This window comes from Hemitrygon akajei, chromosome 5, assembly GCF_048418815.1.
Source record: "Hemitrygon akajei chromosome 5, sHemAka1.3, whole genome shotgun sequence".
In the NCBI taxonomy this organism is placed as follows: Eukaryota; Metazoa; Chordata; class Chondrichthyes; order Myliobatiformes; family Dasyatidae; genus Hemitrygon; species Hemitrygon akajei.
The window spans coordinates 17,584,295-17,610,136 of NC_133128.1; the positions used below are offsets into that span (position 1 = coordinate 17,584,295).

The 25,842-nt window shown below is 41.3% G+C and overlaps 1 protein-coding gene across 4 annotated transcripts in view; it reads right to left on the bottom strand.

Annotated features, from left to right (window-relative positions):
* Positions 1-25,842, bottom strand: part of itsn1 (intersectin 1 (SH3 domain protein)) — a 233,172-nt gene that overhangs the window by 11,493 nt on the left and 195,837 nt on the right. For all 4 annotated transcript variants that reach the window (XM_073044892.1, XM_073044891.1, XM_073044890.1 and 1 more), the window contains 5 exons: positions 21,349-21,561; positions 16,585-16,706; positions 4,112-4,194; positions 3,941-4,024; positions 2,500-2,673 (listed from right to left, as the gene is read on the bottom strand). In XM_073044892.1, coding sequence (XP_072900993.1) covers positions 2,500-2,673; positions 3,941-4,024; positions 4,112-4,194; positions 16,585-16,706; positions 21,349-21,561 — 676 coding nt within the window. The remainder of the gene's footprint in view (positions 1-2,499; positions 2,674-3,940; positions 4,025-4,111; positions 4,195-16,584; positions 16,707-21,348; positions 21,562-25,842) is intronic.

Consider the following 25,842-nt stretch of genomic DNA (forward strand, 5'->3'; position numbering starts at 1 on the left):
ATATCATATTCTTTACTGAGTTAAGTATTGTATGTAATTAGTTTTGCTACAACAAGTGTATGGGACATTGGAAAAAAAGTTGAATTTCCCCATGGGGATGAATAAAGTATCTATCTATCTATCTATCTATCTATCTATCTATCTATCTATAACGTTCTCCCATAAATGCATGGGTTTCCTCCAGGTGCTCTGGTTTCCTCCCACAGTTGGATTGTGATGTAGAATTGTTCTTTTTCTTGTAGTTTAATAAGAACTATGATTGTTTGTATTTTAATATAAACCATCTACTGACATGTTCAGTGAATTTTGTAGCAAATACAGTACAATAGCCTTTTATTTTTCAAGAAGCTTCTCAGTTTTTCTGCAGCACGTGTCACACCACTTCAATCTGGCTATTTTATCGATTAATTGTTATCTCTAGTCTGTGTGAGATGACCATGACTTCTTTTTCCTTTGATTTACTTTATTCTCTCAGCTTGTTTTTCATTGTTTGTTCTTTGTTCATATAACACTTAATAAAATTGCTAGCAATAAGTTATATGTCTCATTCTTGACTTCTGAGGAACCTTTGGATTGCAAACGCATCAGGATCCAACACCACATTCCAAGGACACACAGATTAATAGGTTCACAAACAAAAGAGAATCTGCAGATGCTGGGAATCTGAACAACACATGCAAAATGCTGGAGGAATTCAGCAGGCCAGGCAGCATCAATGGAAAAAAGTAGTTGACGTTAGCAGTTTATGTGTGTTGCTCTAGTGGGATCTCCCAGTGGCCACCCATTTCAATTCCACATCCCATTCCCATTCCGGTATGTCCATCCATGGACTCCTCCACTGTCGTGATGAGGCCACACTTAGGTTGGAGGAACAACACCTTATATTCCATTTGGGCAGCCTCCAACCTGATGGCATGAACATCGATTTCTCAAACTTCCTGTAATGCCCCGCCCCCACCACACTTCCTTCATCATTTCCTATCCCCTTGTCCCTTTCTCACCTTATCTCCTTGCCTGCCCATCACCTCCCTCTGGTGCTCCTCCCCCTTTTTCTTTCTTCAATGGCCTTCTGTCTCTTTCACCAATCAACTTCCCAGCTCTTTATTTCATCCCTCCCCCTCCAGGTTTCACCTGTCACCTGGTGGTTCTCTTTCCCCACCCCCCAAATTTTAAAATCTACTCCTCAGCTTTTTTTCTCCAGTCCTGTCGAAGGGTTTCGGCCTGAAACATCAACTGTACTTTTTTCCACTGATGCTGTCTGGCCTGCTGAGTTCCTCCAGCATTTTGTGTGTGTTGTTCACATGAATAGGTTAATTAGTTACATGGGTGTAATTGGGAGGCATGGGCTCACTGGGCTGGAAGAGCCTATTACTTAAATTGCTCTTGGTGTCAGTGGTTGACAAGAGAATCCATGGGACAGTAATGACACGTGAGAGAGCTCAGTTGGCAGTGAAATAAATAGGTGAATAATTTGGAAAGGTTGGGTACAGGCTGGAACGTGGTGGCGTGGTCCAGGCCAATAGTGTGTCAATGTCAAGGACCCAGGTCTTAGAGCGAGGAACGACCCACAGTTGGGACGACTGAAACGCCAGGCCAGATGGATTGAAAAGGCAGGGCGTCGGGACCAGAGGCAAAGGTCACCCTGCTCACTTCTCCACTCTTTGCTGCACTAAGGCTGAGGCTATGGGCCTGCTCTGGGCTTTGTGCCTGCGAGCTCCACAACATCTTGGCTCTGCTGTGTGATGAACAGAGGTGAGACAGTGGGCCGGCTCTAGCTGCTCTGGTCTTCGTGTCTATGGATTCACTTTTGTTCTGGATGCTGTTGCGATTTGAGTTTTTTTGCTCTTTCTCTGTACATTGGGTGTTTGTTGGTCTTTTTTTAATGGTTTATTTTGGGTTTCTTGTTTCGTGGCTGCCTGTAAGTATTGGAGTATAAAAGTATAAATTTTAACTATGAAGTCAGTTATTTGCTATGCATGTACTCAATTTAGTAGAATGAAGTCTTGGGAATGTAGAGGACAATGGTGTGTTAAGGAGAAGTAGCTAAGAGATGTAGATTAGAACATGATTAAGTCAATTAATAGAAACAATAGGGACATGATATACGTGTAGTACGTGTAATATGCAACTATAGATCGATTACATATGCTAATGCAACTGGACCAGGAGATTGCTATAAAAAATGCTGTGTCCGGGGATTGGTGGGCAATCAGCGACTAGCTCAATGACTGTCTCAGCTTTGATTTGCAAATTAAAGTTTAACCCTTCTTGAAGAATCTTCTGCGTCTCTTGGTCATTTGTGAGGCACGAAAAACCACGACATAAGGAGACAAATGTTGAGGTTGTATAATGTATACATACTGATAATGAATGTACTTTAAACTTTGAACAGGAATGACATCACTGCTCCAAGAGCTAGCAGAAACTCAAAGGCCTGAATGGCTTGCTCCTAGTCAAGAGAAAATATGTAATATGTAAAAAATGACAAATGATCCTTACCATCTGGTGAGAACTGGTCACGCTCAAATACAGTGATGCAAAGTACATCCTGTTCCAGGTCTTTGATGAAGAACTGACAATTAGAATTCCACTTGGGATTCAGAGTATCTTGAATGGTTTTGGTGATGTGGCACTGAGAACCCATTGTCACTTCGCAGTAAGGATTACTTTTACCTAAAAGGAAAACAAAAACATTAATTACATCTAAAGTTTTAACAGCTATAATGTAAGTTTTCCCAGATTTCCTGGCCATAATCACTGTGATCATATGCCAAAGAGATTTGTTGAGAGTTACATTTCCAGGTACCACAGTTGTCAAATACCAGTCTTCAAGAGTTCTGGATCTCTAACTTAGTGACTTAGTGTTGTAGAGAAAGATTAGTGAGGGCTAATAATGAGTAAATAGGGATATGGATGGTGCTAATGTGGTTACAGGAAACTGCAGACAAAGCTTAACATGAAAGACAGCAGTGACAAAACCCAAATTTCAGGAATTTCATTAATAATGTTATAGCATGCAACTATTGTTGTAACGGAAAATTGGATTTACTGTTAACAAGTTTAGACTTGTAGATAATCATTTTATTTTGTCATTAAGACCTGGAACATTTGGATGTGGGATACAAATTACAATTGTTTGGCGGCTGGTGACTAATGGAGTTCTGCAGGAGTTGGTGTTCGGACATTTTCTTTTTACGTTATATGCGAATAACTTGGATGGCTTTGTGGCCAAGTTTGTGAACAATTTGAAGGTAGGTAGTGTGTCAGATAAGTAGTGTTCAGGAAGCAGGGAGAAGAATGGGCAAAGAAGTGGCAGATGGAATATAGTGTAGGGAAGAGTGTGGTCATGCACCTTGTTAAAAGGAATAAAGGCATAGACTATTTTCTAAATGGAGAAGATTTAAAAATCAGAGGTACAAAGAGACTTGGAGTCCTATTGCAGGACTCCAGAAAGGTTAGCTTGCAGGTTGAGTCAATGGTAAGGAAAGCAAATTATTTCAAGAGGATTAGAATATGTTTTCACCCGTTCTTTCTTGTCTTTTTGAGCAGAGGAGGGGGATTTGGGGGCCAATATTTGTGTTGCATTTTATGCGGGAAAGAGGGATTTGGGGGCTGATGTTGTGATTTGTGGGGTGCAGGGGGATTTAGCAGTTGATGGTCATGTTGCCATTCATTTTGTTTTGTGCAGGGGGTTGGGCTTGCTGTATCTCTCTGAACTGACTTCCACAGTTTTTCTTTGTTTCGTGGCTGTCTGGAGAAGAAGAATCGAAGAGTTGTATACTGCATACACAATTTGATAATAGGTGAACCTTTGAATCTTCGGTTGTACAGTAGAAAGAAATTCTATTCTGAGAATTCAGATCATCGCAACCTGTTGATTCCTTCCTCTGGAGATTGACACTTAATTCAGAAAAATATCAATGAAGCCAGTAACTCTTACCATTGGATCTACATGCTTTCAGTTCTATACCTTCAACTATGTTTACCATCAGCCTGCCAATGCCTGTAGCCCTTTGGGAGCGAACTGTAGAGATGAAGAGAATAAGTTCAGAAATGGGAAATGCTTTTGAAGAAACTTCACTTTATGTATGCTCACAGTAACCTTACATACCCAAGTAAGCCTTTTCCCGCTTTTTCTTTTCCGTCTCTATATACAGTTCTGAAGCAGCTTTAATTTTTTGTACCCAAGCAGTTCTTTTGAAAGAAAAGAAACAAAATTGAAAGGACAGATGAAAGATAACACGACGGGCCTTTCATTTCTCTGCCAAGATTCAAAACTGAATAAACCTTACAGGTTAAATACTGTAGCTGTGCCAGGAATCTGCAGTCTTTTGATTTCTAAAGGGCATTGGACTCCAGCATAGAATGATCTTTAACTTAGCTCTAATGTGAAATATCACCCTGGAGGTTTAATTGTATGAGATTGGAACTGAAGCATATTGCTGGGTCGGAACATACAGAATTTATTTTTGCTTCTGTGGGTATGTAATTCCAACTGAGTTAATGAAATTACAAAGTTCCACGACCTCCTCTACTGCCACTATGAGGCCACTCTCAGGTTGGAGCAGCAAACTCATATTCCATCTGGGTTGCCTCCAACCTGAGAGCATGAACATCTATTTCTCTATCTTCTGGTAATTTCTCCCTCCTCTCTCCTTCTTTCTTCTTCCAGCTTCCATTCTGGCTCCCTCTAACCCCTTCTTTTCTCCTTGCCTGCCTCTCACCTCCCTTTGGTGCCCCACCTCCTTCCTTTTCTCCCACGGTACACTCCCCTCCCCTATCAGATTCCTTCTTCTTCAACCTTTTCCACCTATCACCTTTCAGCTTCTCACTTCATTCCCTCCCACCCCCCCACTTACCTTTTCTCTCACCTGCCTTCACCAATCACCTGCTAGCTTGTACTCCTTCCTCCCCCCCCAACTTCTTATTCTCACTTCTTCCCCCTTTCTTTCCAATCCCGATGAAGTGTCCCAACCCAAAACGTCAACTGTTTATTCCTCTGCATAGGTGCTGCCTGACCTGGCGAGTTCCTCTGGCATTTTGTGTTTGTCACTCTGGATTTCAGCATCTGCAGGATGCCTTGCGTTTCCATTCTCTATTGCTAATATTCTATACTTTGAAGAATACAAAATAACACAATGTATGTTGTGGCATTTTGAAACAATGTGAGGGCAATAGAAACAATGAAAGAGAAAATGTTGTAAATACTTGATCTGTTTCTCAGAGGCAAATTGGGGAAAGAACCTCCTTCATTAGAACTAAAATGGTGTCATAATTTTCATAGTTTCCTGACTGGGCCCAGAATCAAATTTTTCCATTCTTCACTGGAAAGTCAATTTTTTTCTTATCCTTTTTACCTTCATGAAGATCTATAAAGGATTGTAATATACACTTAGTGGCCACTTTATTCGATACACCTGCATATCTGCCCATTAATGTAAATATCTGATCAGCCAATCACATAGTAGCAACTCAATACATAAAAGCATGCAGACATGGTCAAGAGGTTCAGTTGTTGTTTAGACCAAGTCAAGTCAAGTCACTTTTTATTGTCATTTCAACCATAACTGCTGGTACAGTGCATAGTAAAAATGAGACAAAATTTTTTCAGGACTATGGTGTTACATGACACAGTACAAAAACTAGACTGAGCTACGTAAGAAACAACACAGAAAAAAAAAACTACACTAGACTACAGACCAACCCAGGACTGCATAAAGTGCACAAAACAGTGCAGGCATTACAATAAATACTAAACAAGATAATAGGCATAGTAGACAGCAGTATGTTGGTGTCAGTCCTGACTCTGGGTATTGAGGAGTCTGATAGCTTGGGGTAAGAAACTGTTACACAGTCTGGTCGTGAGAGCCTGAATGCTTCGGTGCCTTTTCCCAGATGGCAGGAGGGAGAAGAGTTTGTATGAGGGGTGCGTGGGGTCTTTCATAATGCTGTTTCCTTTGCGAATGCAGCGTATGGTGTAAATGTCTGTAATGGTGGGAAGAGAGACCCCGATGATCTTCTCAGCTGACCTCACTATCCGCTGCAGGATCTTGTGATCCAAGATGGTGGAGTTACCGAACCAGGCAGTGATGCAGCTGCTCAGGATGCTCTCAGTACAACCCCTGTAGAATGTGATGAGGATGGGGGGTGGGAGATGGACTTTCCTCAGCCTTTGCAGAAAGTAGAGATGCTGCTGGGCTCTCTTTGCTATGGAGCTGGTGTTGAGGGTCCAGGTGAGATTCTCTGCCAGGTGAACACCAAGAAATTTGGTGCTCTTTACGATCTCTACTGAGGAGCCGTCGATGTTCAGCAGAGAGTGGTCGCCCCATGCCCTCTTGAAGTCAACAACCATCTCTTTTGTCCTCTTATTGTGTGCAGTTTTGGTCACCTAATTACAGGAAGGATATTAATAAGGTTGAAAGAGTGCAGAGAAGGTTTACAAGGATGTTGCCAGGACTTGAGAAACTGAGTTACAGAGAAAGGTTGAATAGGTTAGGACTTTATTCCCTGGAGCATAGAAGAATGAGGGGAGATTTGATAAAAGTGTATAAAATTATGATGGGTATAGAGTGAATGCAAGCAGGCTTTTTCCACTGAGGCTAGGGGAGAAAAAAAAGCAGAGGACATGGGTTAAGGGTGAAGGGGGAAAAGTTTAAAGGGAACAGTAGGGGGGCTTCTTCACTCAGAGAGTGGTGGGAGTGTGGAATGAGCTGCCAGTTGAAGTGGTGAATGCTGGCTCACTTTTAACATTTAAGAAAAACTGGGACAGGTATATGGATGAGAGGGGTTTGGAGGGATATGGTCTAGGTGCAGGTCAGTGGGACTAGGCAGAAAAATGGTTTGGCACAGCCAAGAAGGGCCAAAAGGCCTGTTTCTGTGCTGTAATATTCTATGGTTCACATTCAGAGACAGGTTGTTGGCTCTGCTCCAGTCCATTAGCTGCTGCACCTCCTCTCAGTATGCTGACTCGTTGGTCTTGCTGATGAGACTCACCACAGTCATGGGTCAGCAGAGTGAACAGCAGTGGACTGAGCACTGCAAATATCAGAATGGGGAAGAAATGTGATCTAAGTGACTTTGACCGTGGAATGATTGTTGGTGCCAGACACGGTGGTTATTAGAGTATCTCAAAAACTGCTGATCTCCTGGGAGTTTCACACACAACAGTCTCTGGAGTTTACAGATAAATGAAAAAACATCCAATGAGCCATGTTCTATGGACAAAAAGGCCTTGTTAATGGGAGAGGTCAGAGAAAAATGGCCAGACTGGTTCAAGCTGACAGTAACTCAAATAACCACATGTTGCAACAGTGGTGTGCAGAAGATTGTCTTTGAATGCACAACGTGTCCAACCTTTAAGAGGATGAGCTACAACAGCAGAAGACCCTGACAGATTCAACTGCTGTGCCTAATAAAGCGGCCACTTAGTGCAAATGACTCAGGGCTTTTCTCTACTTGAAAGAGACAGCGTGTTATGAAATTACAATTTTTGGCACTACTTGACACTTTCCCTACATGCCTGGTCTCAGTCTTGTCTTGCTATATTCTAAAACCTCTAACTAATCTGTAATATTTTCAAGATTCAAAGCCCAGATAGATTTCAATGGAACAATAATTAGCATATAGTTTTTCCAGCCAAGATATGAATTACAGTATGTATTTATAAAAATGTAACACCAGAATCTCTTTATATCTTTTTTTACTATGGACTACTTCTATAAAAAGATCTTTATCAAAAGTGTTGTCTCAAGGCTGTACAAGCAGTAACAACATCTCTAATTTACATTGGTGTTATCCTAAGATGCAAAAGTTGGAAAAGAATTACTAAAAATTAGAGAGATTTATAATTAAAACAATTTCATGGGATGAGATGTTGAAAGTTACTGCAAATGAATTTCGATAAAAATAGACAGTAACAGCCATACTTTATAGCTGTGAGTTTGCAAGAGGGAGCCAAGGTGTGTGGGAGAGAGCAGAAAAGTAGTACCAAGGTCAAAATTGGACTAGTCTTGGTCAAATGATCCAAGTTACGCATTGTACCTACCTACACACTAGCCTTTTGGGAGCAGTACACTAGGACACTGAAATCCTTCTACGTCTCAGAGCTCAGCAATCTTTCACACCATTTAATTTTTTTTTCAAATTTCCTGCTAAAATATGTAGCACCACATTTCCCCACAATATTTGCTGTCTTTTATCTTTGCATACTCACTTAACCCATCAGATAAAGGCAGATAAGTATAGCACAGAAACAGGCCATTTGGCCCAGCTCATCTATGCTGACCAAGATGCCCATCAAAGTTAGTCTCACCTGCCTGCATTTGGCTCATCTCCCTCTCAATTTTTCTTCTTCATCTATTTGTCCAAGTGTCTTTAACATGTTATTTTACGTGCCTCAATCACTTTTCCCGGCAATGCATTCCATATACACTTCACCCTTTAAGCCCCCCCCCCAAAAAAAAAAATTGGCCCTCAGGTCTCCTTTAAATCTTAAACACAAGAGATTCTGCACTAAATGTTGGAGGAAGGTCTTGACCTGAAACACCGACTGATTATTCCCTTGCATAGATGCTGCCTGACCTGCTGAGTTCATACAGAATGTTGTGTGTTGCCCTTTTAAATCTTTCCCCTCTCACCTTAAACCTGTACCCTCTAGTTTCTTATGATTCCCTGAACTGTATGCATTCACACCTATCATGATTTTTATGCACCTTTATAAGGTCACTTCGTTTGTCAAGATCCCTTTATGTCCTCTTCTTACCTATCTTTTTATCATCAGAAAATAAAGCACCCCTCTCTGTGGTCCCTGACACAAGAAGTGGACGAGCCAGCACCAGTCACTTGTTAGATGTTGCAAACCAGAGGAAGACCCATAAATGCTTATTCTGTTCCTTGTTAGTCACCTAGTAAAACCATAAGACATGGGAGCAGAGTTTGGTCATTTGGCTCATTGAGTCTGCTCCACCATTTCATCATGGCCTGGTGCATATATTTGAAACAAGCAAGGAAACCAACAGAGATCTTAGATGGAGATAGAGTCTCAGACCGTAGTCAGCCACGTACTACAGGGGAGGAGCAAGCTTGGTTGAATTTGGCTCCCTTTGTTTCCTGAAGCCAATTGATATGTGCATATTTATAACAATACAAAAACTGCAAAGTACACAATTTGAATATTTTCTTTTTTTCCCCATAATTCAAGATTCAAGATTGTTTAATGTTAAAGGAAAATGAAATAATTGTTACTCCAGGTCTTATGCAGCACAAAAAAACACAATACAATTAAAAAACACAGTAAATAAAAAAACACAATAGATATAAGTACTTATGCTTTTATATGCATAGATTGATTGTTTGTCCATAAGGTGACACTAGGCACAGGAGTCTCTGTACGTAAGGTGACTGAAAGGAAATGATAAAGTAGTGGTGGTTGGGGGTGTGGAGGGGTGGGTTAGTGGGTGGAGGTGTTGATCAGCCTTACAGCTTGGGGTAAGTAACTGTTTTTGAGTTTGGTGGTCCTAACATGGATGCTATGTAGCCTCATCTTGACAATAGTGGGACAAACGAGTCATGAGCAGGGTGGGTGGGAACTTTCCTGATGTTGCTGGATTTTTCCCAGCACCTTTCTGTATGTACACTCGTCCTCAGTGTTACCTGAATAAATAAAACATCCTACAATGTGCAGTTGGCAGTCCCACAAGCTATTCAAATCCCAACTGATTATTATCTGACCACACATGTAGGAGTGGGAAGAGGGAGGAGAAGCAGGCAGCACAGTGGCACAGCTGCTCTCTGTGGTTCCAGTTACTCGTTCAGCCCTGATCTCCATTGCTCCTGCTGTGAAGTTTGCACGTTCGCTTTGGGACAACACTGGCTGCCTCTGGGTGCTCACATTTTCTCTCAAGTCCTGAAGACGGGCATGTCGATAGTTTAATTGGTTACTGTGAGCCATCCCTAGTTAGTACGTCACAGACAGAGTCTGGGGGATAGGTTGGAGCAAAAATGGGAATGTTTAAAGAATAAAAGAGTGAATGTAGGATTAACGCTTGACAATTGGCATGAATTTGGTCGGTCAAGGGCAACATTCCCTCTAGCTTTTGTTTTACAACTGTTGCTCTGAGCAAGAAATTTTTACACTGCCAGAAAATTGCATAGCACATTATAATTTTTTTTTTGTAATATGTATACTATGAATATTTAGAATTAAAATGGAAAAATCACATACTTTTGATATTATTAATTAATTCAAGGGTACAATGAAGTACAAAGAAAATCTTTCACCTTGTGTAAATCTTCTGGATTGAATTCATGAGACTGAATCCATGTTCACAGTCTGCACTAGAAGCTTGAAATGTTCCAACGAAGTCAGCAAGAATTGACAGTTCTTCAAATTTTACTTTTACTGTCATAGAAGATTCAGCACAGAAACAGGTCCTTCATCCCATCTAGTCCATGTCAAAATCATTTAAACTGCCTACTCCCATCAACCTCCACCTGAACCATAGCCCTCCATACCCCTCCCATCTATGTACCTATCCAAATTTCTCTTAAAAATTGAAATCAAGCTTGCATGTACCACTTGCACTAGCAGCTCATTCCACCCTCTCACAACCCTCTGTGAAGAAATTTCTCCTCAGGTTCGCCTTGTCACCTTTCACCCTCAACCCATGACCTCTGGTTGTAGTCCCACCCAACCTCAGCGGAAAAAGCCTGTTTCCATTTACCCTATCTATGCCCCTCATAATTTTGTTTACCTCTATCAAATCTCTCCACAATCTTCTATGTTCCAAGGAATAAAGTCCTAACCTATTCAATCTTACCATATAACGCAAGTCCTCCAGTCCCAGCAACATCCTTATAAATTTTCTCTGCACTCCTTAAACCTCTTTTACATCGTCCCTGACCAAAACTGCACACAATACTCCACATTATGCCTCTCCAGTGTCTTATACAGCTTCAACATAACATCTCATCTCCTGTACTCAATACTTTGATTTATAAAGGCCAATGTGCCAAAAGCTCTCTTTACAACCCTTTCTACCTGTGCTGCCACTTTCAATGAATTAAGGACCTGTATTCCCAGATCCTTTCGTTCTTCTGCACTCCTCACTGCTGTATTGCTCAATGTGTAAGACCTACCCTGGTTGGTTCTGCCAAAATGCAATATCTTACACTTGTCTGCATTAATTTCCATCTGCCATTTTAGCCCATTTTCCCAGCTGGTCCAGATCCTACTGCAAGCTCTTATAGTCTTCCTAGCTGTCCACTACACCCCCAATCTTGGTATCATCTGCAAATTTGCTGACCTATTTGAACACATCATCATCCAAACCAATGACATATGTAGACAACAAACAATAGCAGACCCAGCACTGATATTTGCAGTGCTCCACTAGCCACAGGCCTCTGGTCAGAGAGGCAGACATCTACTACCATTCTCTGGCTTCTCCCACAAAGCCAAAGCCTAATCCAATTTACTAGGTCATCATGAACGACAAGCGACTGAAATTTCTTGACTAATCTCCCATCTGGAATCTTCTCAAATGTCCATGTAGACAATATCCACTGCCTTGCCTTCATCCACTTTCTTTGCAACTTCCTCAAAAAACGCTATAGGATTTGTGAGATACAACTTACCACGTACAAAGTCGTAATGACTATCCCTAATCAATCCCTGTCTATCCAAATACTCATATATCCAGTCCCTTAGAAAACTTCCAATAACTTTCTCACTACTGATGTCAAGTTCGCCAGCCTATGATTTCCTGGTTTATTTTTAGAGCCTTTCTTAAGTGCAGAACAGCATGGGCTATCCTCCAATCCTTCAGTACCTCACCTGTCACTAAGGATGATTTAAATATCTCTGCGTCTCTGCTAGGGCCCCCGCAATTTCTGCACATGCTTCCCACAGGGTCCGAGAGAACACCTTGTCAAGCCCTGGGGATTTATCCACCCTAATTTACCTCAAGACAGCAAACACCTCTGCCTCTGTAATCTGTATTTAAGAGCTCCTCCATCTCTTTTGGCTCCATGTATAGATGACCACTCTGATCTTCCAGAGGACCAATTCTGTCCCTTGCAATCCTTTTGCTCTTTGATCTGTAGAATAACATAGGGTTCTTCTCACATTGTCTGCAAGGGCAACCTCATGCCTTCTTTTAGCCCTCCTGATTTCATTCTTAAGTGATCTCTTGCATTTCTTACACTCCATAAGTACTTTATTTGTTCCTACCTGTCTATACCTGCTATGCACCTCCTTTTTCATAACCAGGGCCTCAATATCTCTTGAAAACTTAAGTTCCCTAAACCTGTTATACATTTTATTCTGACAGGCACATACAAGTTTCGTACTCTCAAAATTTCATTTTTGAAGGCTTCCTACAAACCAAGTATATGTTTGCCAGAAAACAGCCTGTCCCAATCCAAACTCGCCAAATCCTTTTTGACACCATCAAAATTGGCCTTTCTCCAATTTAGAAGCTCATCTTGTGGACCAGACCTATCGTTTTTACATACCTTCTTTGAAACTATTGGCATTGTGATCACTAGATGCAAAGTGTTCCCCTACACAAATTTCTGTCACCTGCTTGTCTCATTCACTAATAGCAGGTTCGGTATTGCACACTCTCTCTCTCTCTCTCTCTCTGGAACTTTTACCTACTAATTAAGGAAATTTTACTGAACACATTTGACAAACTCTATCCTATCTAGTCATTTTACATTATGGGAGTCCCCATCAATATGTGGAAAGTTAAAATATCCTATAATAACCTTACACGAGGAAATCTGCAGATGCTGGAAATTCAAGCAACACACACAAAATGCTGGTGGAACACAGCAGGCCAGGCAGCATCTAAAGGGAGAAGCGCTGTCGACGTTTTGGGCCGAGACCCTTCATCCTGACGAAGGGTCTCGTCCCGAAATGTCGACAGCGCTTCTCCCTATAGATGCTGCCTGGCCTGCTGCGTTCCACCAGCATTTTGTGTGTGTTGCTATAATAAGCTTATGATTCTTGCAGCAATCTGTGGTCTCTCTACAAATTTGTTTCTCTAAACCCCATGGACTGGTGCATTGTGTATAATATAGTTCCATTAACGTGATCATACATTTCTTATTCCTTAGTTCCATCCATAAAGCCTCACTAGACAAGTTGTCCAGCATAGCCTGACTGAGTACTGGTGTGACATTTTCCGAGACTAATAATGCCACTCCACCCCTTTAATCCCTCCTGCTCTGTGACATCTGACATATTGAGCTCATAACCCCTGAAATATTGAGCTGCTAGTCCTACCCCTCCCGCAACCAAGTCTCAGTAATGGCTACAATATCATAATTCCAGTTGTTGATCCATGCCCTAAGCTCATCTGCCTTTCCTATGATACTTCTCGCATTGAAATATACACAGCTGAGTTGCACCATGTTCAACATTTTGATTCCTGACTTTGTCTGAGATCTTAACAACATCTGTCTCTACAACTTCTCCATCATCTGTTCTGGCACTCTGGTTCCCAATCCCCTGCAATTCTAGTTTAAATTCCACCTCCCCAACCCATGCAGCACTGGCAAACCTTTCCACTAGGATATTAGATCCCTCCAAGCACATAGTTCAACCTATCAGTGAACGTCTTAATTGAACCAGTCTTAACTTTATGCTAAGTTATATTAGCATAATTTCAAAATTATATTAACATTATGTAAAACAATGTTCCAGCTGTCTGGCAACATAGGCTATGTGTGTGGGAGCATTTCAGTTATCGTTCAACTGTGCAGCTTAGAGGAAACAGCGATTGGGGTGCATTTCTGTGCTGTATAACCTAACACAGACAAGTCAATCTTTGGTAATAAGCATACACTTTTGCAACTTGAGATGCTTCAGCCTTGAAATAACTGTGCAGGAACATCAATTCTCACACAACGTCCGTGCTGGAAAGTGTGGCAACACTTGCTGGCTGCCCCCAGCACATTCTTAGGATTGTTGGTTGTTAATGCAGTCGATGCATTTCACTGTATGTTTCGATGTACGTGTGATAAATAAATGAATCAAACTTTAAAAATCAGCCTTTACTAACATTAAGCTTGAAAACATTCAAAAGCACTGCATCGAAGTGGAAATTTCATGCAGATGAACTCTATTCTGAGGTAAGTAGGATTATACACTTAGTGGCCACTTTGTTAGGTACCTCCTATACCCAATAAAGTGGCCATTGGAGAGTACGTTCGTGGTCTTCTGCTGCTGTGGCCCATCCACTTCAAAGTTTGATAAGTTGTGCATTCATAATACAGCTGTGGTAATATGTGGAAACTGTCACCTTCCTGTCAGCTTGAACTAGCCCGGCCATTCTCCGCTGACCCCTCCCATTAACAAGCATTTTCACCTACAGGACTGTTGCTCACTGAATTTTTTTTTTGTGTTTTTTTGCACCATTCTCTGTAAACTCTAGAGATTGTTGTGTGTGAAAATCCCAGGAGATCAGCAGTTTCTGAGGTACTCAAACCGATCTGTCTGGCACTAACGGTCATCCCACAGTCAAAGTCAATTAGACCACATTTCTTCCCCATTCTGATGTCTGGTCTGAACAACAACTGAACATCTTGACCATGTCTGCATGCGTTTACGTGTTCAGTTGCTGCCACATGATTGGCTGATTAGATTCTTACTTTAACGAGGTGTACAAGTGTACACAATGAAGTGGCCACTGAGTGTAAATGAGATCTAAAAAAAAACATTTCACTACACTTAGTTAAAGCAGAAATTTCTCCTCTTTGTGCAACAAAATCAATGTCTTAAGGATCTTCCTTTTACTCAAAGATTGAGAATAGATGTTCCTTTATCTCTCACTTCTCCTTACCCACTGAATCAAACCTTCTCAGATATTCCCTACTGCTGCAAGATCAATGCTTTTTCAGGATTCCCATCCCATCTCCATCCTTGGTAGCTCTTGCCTCACCTTGTCTTTAGATCCACCTGCTATGCTAGTAACATCATGAAGGATAGATTTTTGCATAGTAGGGGAATTAAGGGTTATAGGGAAAAGGCAGGTAGGTGAAGATGTGTCCAAGGCCAGATCAGCCATGATCTTACTGAATGGTGGAGCAGGCTGGACGGGCTGAATGGCCTTCTCCTGCACCTATTTCTTATGTTCTTATGTAACTCACTCTTCCACATCCCGACCATCAAAACTTTATCATTTCCTGTTAGTCACCTTACTTACAGATACTCCTGTGCCTAATGTCACTTTATGGACATACAATTAATCTATGTAAATAAGCTTTCTTATGTATTTATATTCATTGTGCTGTTTATTATTACTGTGTTCTTTATCCTATTGGTTTTTTTGTCTGTTGCTTTGGATCCAGAGTAACAATTATTTTGTCCTCCTCTACACTTGTGTACTGGAAATGACATTAAGCAATCCTGAATCTTCTTCTTGATTTTGATTCTGTTCTGATGGCTAACGTAGAATTTCAGTCACCCATAAACCAACAGCAACATTGAGGAAAGTACTTCACAGACCTAAAGAAGAAACCAAGCTACTGGACAAGACCAATGTGGTCTACAAAATCCAAGGCAGGGACTGCAGAAAGTAATATGTCGGCCAGACTGGGAGAAAACTATCCACAAGGATACATGAACATCAACTGACTGTAAAATGGCATGACCAACTCTCCCTAGTCTCTACCCATAAAGATTGACGGGGCACAAACTCAACTGGGCATCAGTGAAAGTCATGGCACAAGCAAACACCTGGCATGCTGGAGAATTTCTAGAAGCATGGTTTTCTGCATATGTCACTATGCTTCCAGCACGACAGACATTCTATAAACAGACATGTAGATCTCAATCCCATTTATAAGCCAATGCAGGCAAAAATTCCAGACAACGCACAAAGTTCATGCAACCAATCAGCAACGAGACCCCCCTCCTACGTCACAACCGCGTTTCCGTAATGACAACCAATAAGCTAATTGATAAGTATGAAAAGGCCAAGCATTCGGAGGACACACCACAAGTGAAGAGCACACCGGTGATGGTCTCCTCATATGGTAACGAAACGTTTGCAGATATATTGCCAAGATCAGAGAACAACTCAACCCAACCATTTCTTCCCAGTGTTAGTTGATGTTTTAAATGCTTCACTCCCTCAAAAGTTGCATATCCACTCCTCATAAAAAATTGCCATAAACACAAGAAGTCTTGAGCAACAGACTCAAAATGCTGGAGGAACTCAGCAAACAGGCAGCCTCTATGGAGGGAAATAAACAGTCGATGCTTCGGGCCAAGTATTGATGAAGGGTATTGACCCAAAATATGGATAGATCATTCTCCTCCACAGATGCTGCTTGGCTTGCAAAGTTCCTCCAGCATTCTGAGTGTGTTGCTTAAAATTTGTCATCCCTTGTGGATTCTGGAGAGCTTGAAAATTATCATCTTCTTTCTTTGAGATCTACTCAGCTTGTACCTCCATGGCCCGATGTCACACTTAGGCTTGAAAGGATTTCTGTTGAGCACTTGGGAATGTTTCATTACACTGGAGCTGCACAAATACAAATTATCATCATCACAAGTCGAGTTGTGTTCCTACTTGCCTTTCATTGATGCTTTCAGCACGAAGCGTGTACACTCTGTCGATGTGGGAGATGTGGAAAATTGGCTCATCGCCGGAAGGGTCAGTTGGTAACTTCACCAACACTTCATTCAGAAAGATAGGCTGTAGAAATGAAAAGGTATGAAAAAGCACTCTTCGAAACCTTTTTGTAGCCGCGTTGTTCATATGCGAGTTAATAACAGATAAATAAAATAAAAACAGATTAATAACAGATAAATAAATAAATAAACTGATCACTGTTTTCTTTAGATGTGTAGTTGGCTGGCATGATAGTGTAGCAGTTAGCGCAATCACTTTATAACCCAGTAATCACTGATCAGGGATTGATTCTCATCTCTGTTTGTAAGGAGTTTGTACATTCTCTCCATGACTGTGTGGGTTTCCTCTGTGTGTTCCAGTTTCCTATCACAGTCCAAAAATGTATGGTCAGGGTTAGTGGTTGTAGGCATGCTGCGCTGGTGCTGGAAGCATTGTGACACTTACGGGTTGGCCCCAGCACAATCCTTGACTGTGTTAGTAGTTGACGCAAAACAATGCATTTCGCTGTATGTTTTGATGTTCCACTGTACATGTGACAAATAAAGCCAATCTTTAAATCTTTCAAAATGCTACACTCCTGGATATGGTTCTTGTGCTACACAAGGACCACAAGCAGCACCCAAAACGAGGGAGAGTTCAACAGACCAGCATGTTGTTGTACAAGTGCTACCATTCCTGCCACTAAAGTTTGAGGCAATGACCTACTCCAACAAGCGGGTACTTAATCACCAACCCTTAGTCTCGCTATGTCTCCCGCCATCAAACTTTTGTGAGGATCATCAGCAACGTTCCCTCTAATTTTTTTTACAGCTGCGCAAACCAACCATTGCTGTGAGCAGGAAATTTTTTTACACAGACTGAAAACCGTGCGGCACTTTAAAAGTTATTTTTGTAATATGCATACTAAAAACATTTAGAAGGAAAGTTGAAAAATCACAGACTTATGATTTTATTTATTAATTGAAGGGTAGAATAAAATGCCTTTGAATATAATTTATATTCAATTTACTGTATATTAAAATAAATCTCAAAATTATATTAGCATTATATAAAAGAACATTCCATCTGTGCAGCAACAAAGGCTATCTGTATGGGAACATTTCAGTTCCTGTACGGCTGCACACTTGCACAGCTTATAGGGAACTGTGACTAGGAATGTAACTGGACCATTTCAACAGAATGGCGAAGAGAGGAGATAGGAGGCTGGATACCTCCAGTGGGTGAGCTAAGCTTTTGCACCACTGGCACAAGACAAGTCAGGAATTTCCACTAGCTTAGATAAGTGTAGCTCAACATCTCTTAGGAATATCAACAGCATCCATGACAAAGCAGCCTGCAACACTGGCACCCATTGACCACATCTAACACTCATTCTCTCCATGACTAACCCATGATGATTGTGATATACTGTGGATTCCAGTTAATTGGGACATCAGTTAAATGGGACATCATTTAAATGGGACATCAGTTAAATGGGACAGTCACTTTTTTTGGGACAATTCTTAAGGAACAAAAACTAATCAATAAAATAGCCAGGATTCCCTTCATTTATTTGGGACACTACCCTGCTTAATTGGGCAAGAGACTGTTCCATACAGTTTCTAACTAGCATCAGTCACATTCACTTAAGTGGCCATTAGACACCACACTGTGCCTGGAACGTTTTTTAACTAGAGTCTTTTGCATGTGTTTGTGCTACTGCTAGTTGGTGAGAAATAAGCAGTAAGACAATTCAGAACTAGTTTATTCACTGTAGTTTCAACCATTCAGGCTTGGAGTTACCAGAATAGAACAGAAGTGAAAATGAAATTATTTCATGACTTCAACAAGTCAAGAACTACAAAGAATTTGAAGGTGTCAACAACCATCATGAACGTTACAATGAAAATAAAGATTTGAAGGATGCCGTGATGGAAAGAATTGAATGAAGGTAGTCCATTATGTCCACTAGGTGTCTGCCCTGACTTTGTTCATTTACTTTCAATTAAATGAACTGCAACATACACTGAATGAATTCCTCTGTTGACAACTATTAGGAACTAATACACAGTTTTATAGTACTGACAGTTTTCTAATTTGTTCTCTATTTCATTTAAATGCATCATTCGCTACTCAATTAAATGGTAGTTTGTCTTTTTTATACCTTTTAACTGTTTCCATGAAACAACGGCTAATTGGGGCAGCCGCATAATTGGGCCAAAATGTACTGGTCCTGATGTGCTGGTTCATTGGGCCAAAATATACTGGTTAATTTCAATTAACTGGAATCCACTGTATATTATTTACGAAACACACTACAGTTACTTGCCCAGTCTAATCCAAAAGCAACTTCCAAATCCATGAATAGACAACCATAGAAATCTATGAAATAGACTACCCAGAAGGATAAGCCACAGTTGCAATGGAAAAACCACTGAATGTAGGTTCCCCTCGAAGAAAGATCAGCTTTATTTGTTTTGCATGTGTTCAGAAACATCAAGACATACAGTAAAATGCGTTGTTTGCATCAAAGACCAACACAGTTCAAGGATGGACACAGTCCACAAGTTTTACCACGGCTCTGGCTTCAACACAGCTTGCTTAAAACTAACCTGTATGTTTTAGGAACATGGGAGGACGTCAGGGCATCTAGAAGAAACCTGGGGAGAGCATACAAACTTACAGTGGCAGCATTGAACTCCGGTCACTGGTGCTGTAAAGCATTACACTACCCATGTGTGTAGTTGTACAACAATCTGACTTGGAAATATCTTGCCAGTCCTTCATCATTATTGGCTCTGAATTCTAGGACTCCTGGCCTACAGAGCTGTGGAGTGCCTTAACCAGGAGGAATTCACAAAGCAGGCTCACCAAATCCTTTCAAGGGCAATAAATGCTGAATATTAAACTTACTGTATATAAAAACAAATGAGGCCTGGATTTCATTTAGATACCACAAATGAGTTGAGGGCAGTAGGTGGAACTCACTGATTCTGGGAAAATGGGAGGGGGGTCGTTGGCCGTCTTTGGAGCAGGTTCAGAGGAGGTTCACAAACATGATTCCAGGATTGAATGGCTTGTCTAATGAAGAGCATTGATGGTTCTAGGTGTGTACTGGAATTCAGAAGAATGAAGGGTCACCTTATTGAAATCTATCGAATGCTGAAAGGCCTAGATAGAGTGGATGTAGAAAGGATGTTTTCTATGGTGGGAGAGTATAAAACCAGAGGACACAACCTCAGAATAGAGGGGCAGCTTTTTAGAGCGGAGATGAGGAGGAATTTCTTTAGCCATAAAGTGATGTATCTGTGGAATTCGTTGCCACAGGCAGCTGTAGAGGCCATTTTTTTTTGTATAATTAAGGCAGAGGCTGATGGATTCTTGACTGGTCAGGGCATGAAGGGTATGGAAGCAGGCAGGAGAATGGGGCTGAGAGGAAAATGGATCAGTCATGGTGAAATGGCGGAGCAGATTCGATGTGCCAAATGGCCTAATTCTGCTCCTATACTTTATGGCCATTCAGCTCTTTGACTCTGCTCCTCCAGTTGATCATGGCTGCTTAATATGCCTGTCAAACCCATTTCCCTACCTTCTCCCTGTAATATTTGCTCTTACTAATCAAGAACCTATCAACCTACTTCCCAACCTATTTAACAATATTTGCAATATTTTGCTTGTATTGCAATAATATTGCGATATTTTAGTAGTTCTTTGCTTGTTATATCATTAATGGGCAGTATAAATGGTAGCCGAGGTGCTTGAAGCCACTTTTCAAAGGTTAATCATATTAACTTCAAGCTGGGAAACTGGGAACTGTCATTTTACCACAATACAGCCTTGGTGATCAGCTCAAATCATTTTAGCCTCCACACTCCACAGGGACATGAATTAAACTCGCATCTCATGATCCTTTCCACTGTTTATTTAATTTCTGAAATCAAGTATAAATTGTGTCCCTTGAGCCTTGAACTATTTGTTTAGAAGCACATCCTCCACTGCACTGTAAAAAACATTTCCATTTCTATCAAATTTCTCAAATTTAATTTCCCTATGGCAGTTGTTAAAAATAAACTGCTGCTCGAGATATTCAGCGGCTCAATTCTGACCTCTCCACCTAGCACATTTTTATGTGTATTGGAAACTTTCTGAAGAGTGAACATTTCTGGTTTGCAGATGCATGGCTGAGATTTAGATGCTTTCCAGAGAGGTCAGGAATTGAACAATCTTAGAGTCATAGAGCACTACAGCACAGAAAAAGGCCCTTTAGCCCATCTAGTCCTTGCTAAACTTTTGCCTTGCCTAGTCCCAACAACCTGCACCCTGACCATAGTCCACCATACCCCTCCCATCCATGTAGTTATCAGAACTTCTCTTAAATGTTGAATTGAAACTGCATCCACATTCTCCTACTCTCCAGGGAATAAACCCTTCCCTGTTCAACTTTTCCCTATAACTCAAGTCCCAACAACATCCTTGTAAATTTTCTCTGCATTCTTTCAATCTCATATCTTTCCTGAAGGTATGTGTATAGAAATAAGCCGTGTAAAAAGAGAGCAAAAATAGTGATGTAGTGGTTATAGGCTCATGGACCGTACAGAAATCTGATGGCAGAGTGGAAGAAACAGTTAACTTCAGATGTTTACACCAATTAAGCCAACAGTGCTTGTTACTCTCTCTCTCCCTGTAAGAATGTTACAGCTCAGTTGACAGAGTAATTTCCACTTACTGTCTTGTACATTTTGTACTGCAGGTTAGACTTGGGGCTGAAGACTTTGTCGGTCCCTGAGGAACCTAGTGGTTTAATGATCTGCGTCAGTAGCAGGAAGTCATTGAACAAGAATCCATAAAGCTCCTTGTTACTCTTGGCTTTGTAAAGTTTACCACTGTGCAGGAATTTCCGAGGACCCAAGCAGTTTGTGACGGAATTAAAAACAAGTTGCTGAAATAAAGAGAAGTTGATGTTAATATTGTAGAAATACATAAACTTCAAGACATTGAAAAATATACATTCAGACACAAAACTACATTGGTTTAAATTTAGGAAGAAGCACAGTCGACGTTTCGGGTCGAGACCCTTCATCAGGACTTCCTGACTAAGGGTTTCGGCCCAAAATGTCGACTGTGCTTCTTCCTATAGATGCTGCCTGGCCTGCTGTGTTCCACCAACATTTTGTGTGTGTTGCTTGAATTTCCATCATCTGCAGATTTCCTCGTGTTTGGTTTAAATTTACTCTTTAGACTGACCAAAGGTTAAAACCACATTTACAGATGGAAGACAACAAAAGCTGATCTGCGATATTTCTGAGAAATATTTCTTTTAAGATTGGCCTTCAGCTCGTGAATATGACTTTAAACTGGTTTCTTATTGTAATGATTAAAGTGTAAAACTTTTGTCTAGTTTATAACACCAGGAGAGATCAATTTCCAAATCCTTTGTTCAGATAACCATGAATTGCATTCTGATAAATTAAACTTTTGATGGGTGGAGGTGTTAATCCGTTCACACGTGGCAGGTCTGTTCTGCAGGTGTGCCTTATCTTCACACACTTCATTGCAAATGCTTTCAAAAGGCTATCTTAATGCAGTAATTCATTGCAGCCTTTCAAAACACTCACTTAAAGGATCGCAGGTTTAAAAGTGCTAACTTATAAGACCATAAGACATAGCAGCCACCATTTAATCATGGCTGATACATTTTCCCTCTCAGCCCCAATTTCCTACCTTCTCCTCATATACCTTCATGCCTTGGCTAATCAAGAATCTATCAATTTCTGCCTTAAAGATGCATAATGACTTGTCCTTCACAGACACCTGTGGCAATGAATTCCACAGATTCACCACCCTGTAGGCTGAAGAAATTCCTCCTCATTTCCATTCTAAATGAACATCCCTCTAGCCTGAGGCTGTGCCTTCTGGTCTTAGACTCCCGCACCATTGGAAACATCCTCTCCACATTCTCTCTATTGAGACTTTTTGATAGGTTTCAATGAGGTCACTCTTCATTCTCCTGCTTCCAGTGACTACAGGCCCAGAGCCATCAAATGCTCCTCATATAACATGCTTTTCAATCATGGAATCATTTTTGTGAACCTCCTTTGAACCCTCCCCAATCTCACAGATCTTTCGTAGATAAGGGGCCTAATACTGCTCACAATACACTGAGTGAGGCCTCACGTTCTTTATAAAGTCTCAACATTACATCCTTGCTTTTATATCCTAGTCCTCATGAAATGATTGCTAACACCACACTTGTCTCCTGTACCACAGACTTAACCCGCAAATTAATGTTTAGTGAATCCTGAGCAAAGAATCCTAAATCCCTTTGCACCTCAGATTTTTGAATTTTCTCTCCATTTAGAAAACAGACAACCTTTTATTTTGTCTACCGAAGTGCATGACCATACACTTCCCGACACTGTATTCCATCTGCCACTTTGCCCATTCTCCTAATCCGTCCTTCTGTAGCCTCTCTACTTCCTCAAAACTACCTGCCCCTCCACCTATCTGCATATTGTCTGCAAACCTTACCACAAAGCTATCGATTCCATCATCTAGGCCAATGACATATAACGTGAAAAGAAGCAGTCGCAACACAGAACCCTGTGGAACACCACTAGTCACCAGCAGTCAATCAGAAAAGGCTTCCTTTATTCCCACTGTTTGCCTCCAGCCAATCAGCCATTGCTTTATCCATGCTAGAATCTTTCCTGTAATACCATGGGCCCTTAACTTGTTAAGCAGCCTCATGTAGCACCTTGTCAATGGCCTTCTGAAAATCCAAGTACCCAACATCAGCTGACTCTCCTTTGTCTATCCTATCTGTTAATTCTACAAAGGATTCCAAAAGATTTGTCAGACACAATTTTCCTTTGAGGAAACGATGCTGACTATGGCCCATTTTATCATGTGCCTCCAAGTACCCTGAAATCACATGCTTGACAATTGCCTCCAATATCTTCCCAACCACTGAGGTCAGATAAAATGGCCTACAGTTTCCTTTCTTCTGCCTCTCACCCTTCTTGAAAAGTGAAATAATATTTGCTATTTTCCATTCCTCCGGATCCAGGCCAGAATCAATTGATTCTTGAAACATCATTACTAATGGCTCCACAATCCCTTCAGCCAACTCTTTCAGATTCCTGGGTGTATACTACCATTTGGACCAGGTGACTTATCTACCTTCAGGTCTTTCAGTTTCCCAAGAACCTTCTCCCTAGTAATGGCAACTTCACACACTTCTGCCCACTGACACTCCTGATCTCCTGGCAGACTACCATATGAGGAGTGCTTGAAGTCTCTGGGCCTGTACTTCCTGGGATTTAGAAGAATGGGGGGGGGATTCCCACTGAAAACTACCGAATATTGTAAGGCCTGGATAGAGTGGATGTGGAGATGAGATTTTTAGTACTAGAGTCTAGAACCAGAGCGAACAGCCTCAGAATTGAGGGACTTACATCTAGAACAGAGATGAGGAATAATTTCTTTAGCCAGAAGGTGGTGAATCTGTGGAATTCATTGCCATAGGCAGCTGTAGGGGCCAAGTCATTGGGTATATTTAAAGTGGAGGTTGATAGATTCTTAGTTAGTCAGGGTGTCAAAGGTTACAGGGAGAAGGCAGGAAAACAGAGTTGAGAGGAATAATAAATCAGCCATGAGGGAATGGCGGAGCAGACTCGATGGGCCGAATGGCCAAATTCTGCTCCGGTGTCTTCTGATCTTATGTTGCCTCATGCCTGGGCTGATGACTTTTCCCTTCTCCAGTATTTGGCTTTCGCAAGCGTCTGAATTGTGCGAAAGAGTGAAGAAGTTAGTTGTGAGGAAGTGGCTGTAGACTAGTCATTGGAAAGAGGATGCTAACTGACCTGGAGAGATCTAAGATAATAAGAGTGGGTGACAGGTGGATGCCAGGTTTCAATGCAAACATGTAAGACAATATTATTTAACGTATTCAACACAAACGCATTAAAATGCTCACAGTGCCTAGCAGCATATAGTGCTGCAGGCAAATACCATAGGCCCCAACTTGTTTATTTCTGATATTTGGAATTGAAATCCAGAAAGGCATGAAAAATTTATAAATCTCCCAAAACTACAAAATAACCCCTATTGAATTTTATGACAAATTTTAATTGATCCCACCCCTAACCCTGTGTTATCTTAGATTCATGAAAATATGGCCGTGGAAGAGCTTCAGCAAGAGATTTCTCATGTTAGGATTGAATATAAGATGTACAGCAGAAGCATAGGCTCTATAGCCCATGATGTACTGAACTAATTAAAGTAGTAATTAAATTCCTAATCACTTCTGCCTACGCAATACACTTACCATTCCATTCATCTAAATTATTATCACAATTATACAGTCATTCAGGGTCAATCATATGAGTTGGTGTTGGACTGCGCTCAATCAGTGAGCAGGAGCTATGTTTTCACTTAGGATTGTGGTTCAAGATTAAAAAGGCAGCACTTCTCAGCAGTTTTTCCAGAGTTGGACTGCACCTAATCAGTGAACAGAATTCATTAGAAAGAGCAAATAAGAAATAAGGCGGGGCAAGAGGAGTGGCCATTGTGTGAGCGGGGCAGAATTGGAGTGGCTTTGGCGTATCAGGCTTGGGCAAGGTAAGTATCTGATAAATTTCTTCTTCTTTATTCTTCATTCCCCATCTGTTAGGGTAGGTAGTGCAGTGAGAATGGCTCCAGAGCAGTACTTTGTTCAGTGTGTGTGAGACGAGGGATCTCCAGCCTCCCAGATAACCACATCTGCACCAGGTGCACCTAGCCTGCAGCTTGATGCCTTTGGCTCATAGGAGAGACTGAGCAAGTGATAGATAGGAACTACAAGATAGATAGGAATTAGATTGCAGGAGGCAGGTAACTGAGTGACTGTCAGAAGGAAGGGAAAAGGGGCAGCCAGTGCGGAATACCTGTGGCCATTCCCCTCAATAATAAGTAGGCCACTTTTGATACCGTTGAGGGGGACAACCTACCGGGGGAGCCACAGTGACCAGGTATCTGACACTGAGTCTGGTGCTGTGGTCAGAAAAGAACAGATGTGAAGAGGACTGTAGTGGTGATAGAAGATTCCATAGGCAGAGGAACAGAGACTGTCAGCGTGATAGAGACACCCAGATGGTATGTTGCCTCCCAGGTTCCAGGGTCAGGGATGTCTTAGATCAGGTCCACAGCATCCTAAACATGGAGAGTCAGCAGCCAAGTCTTA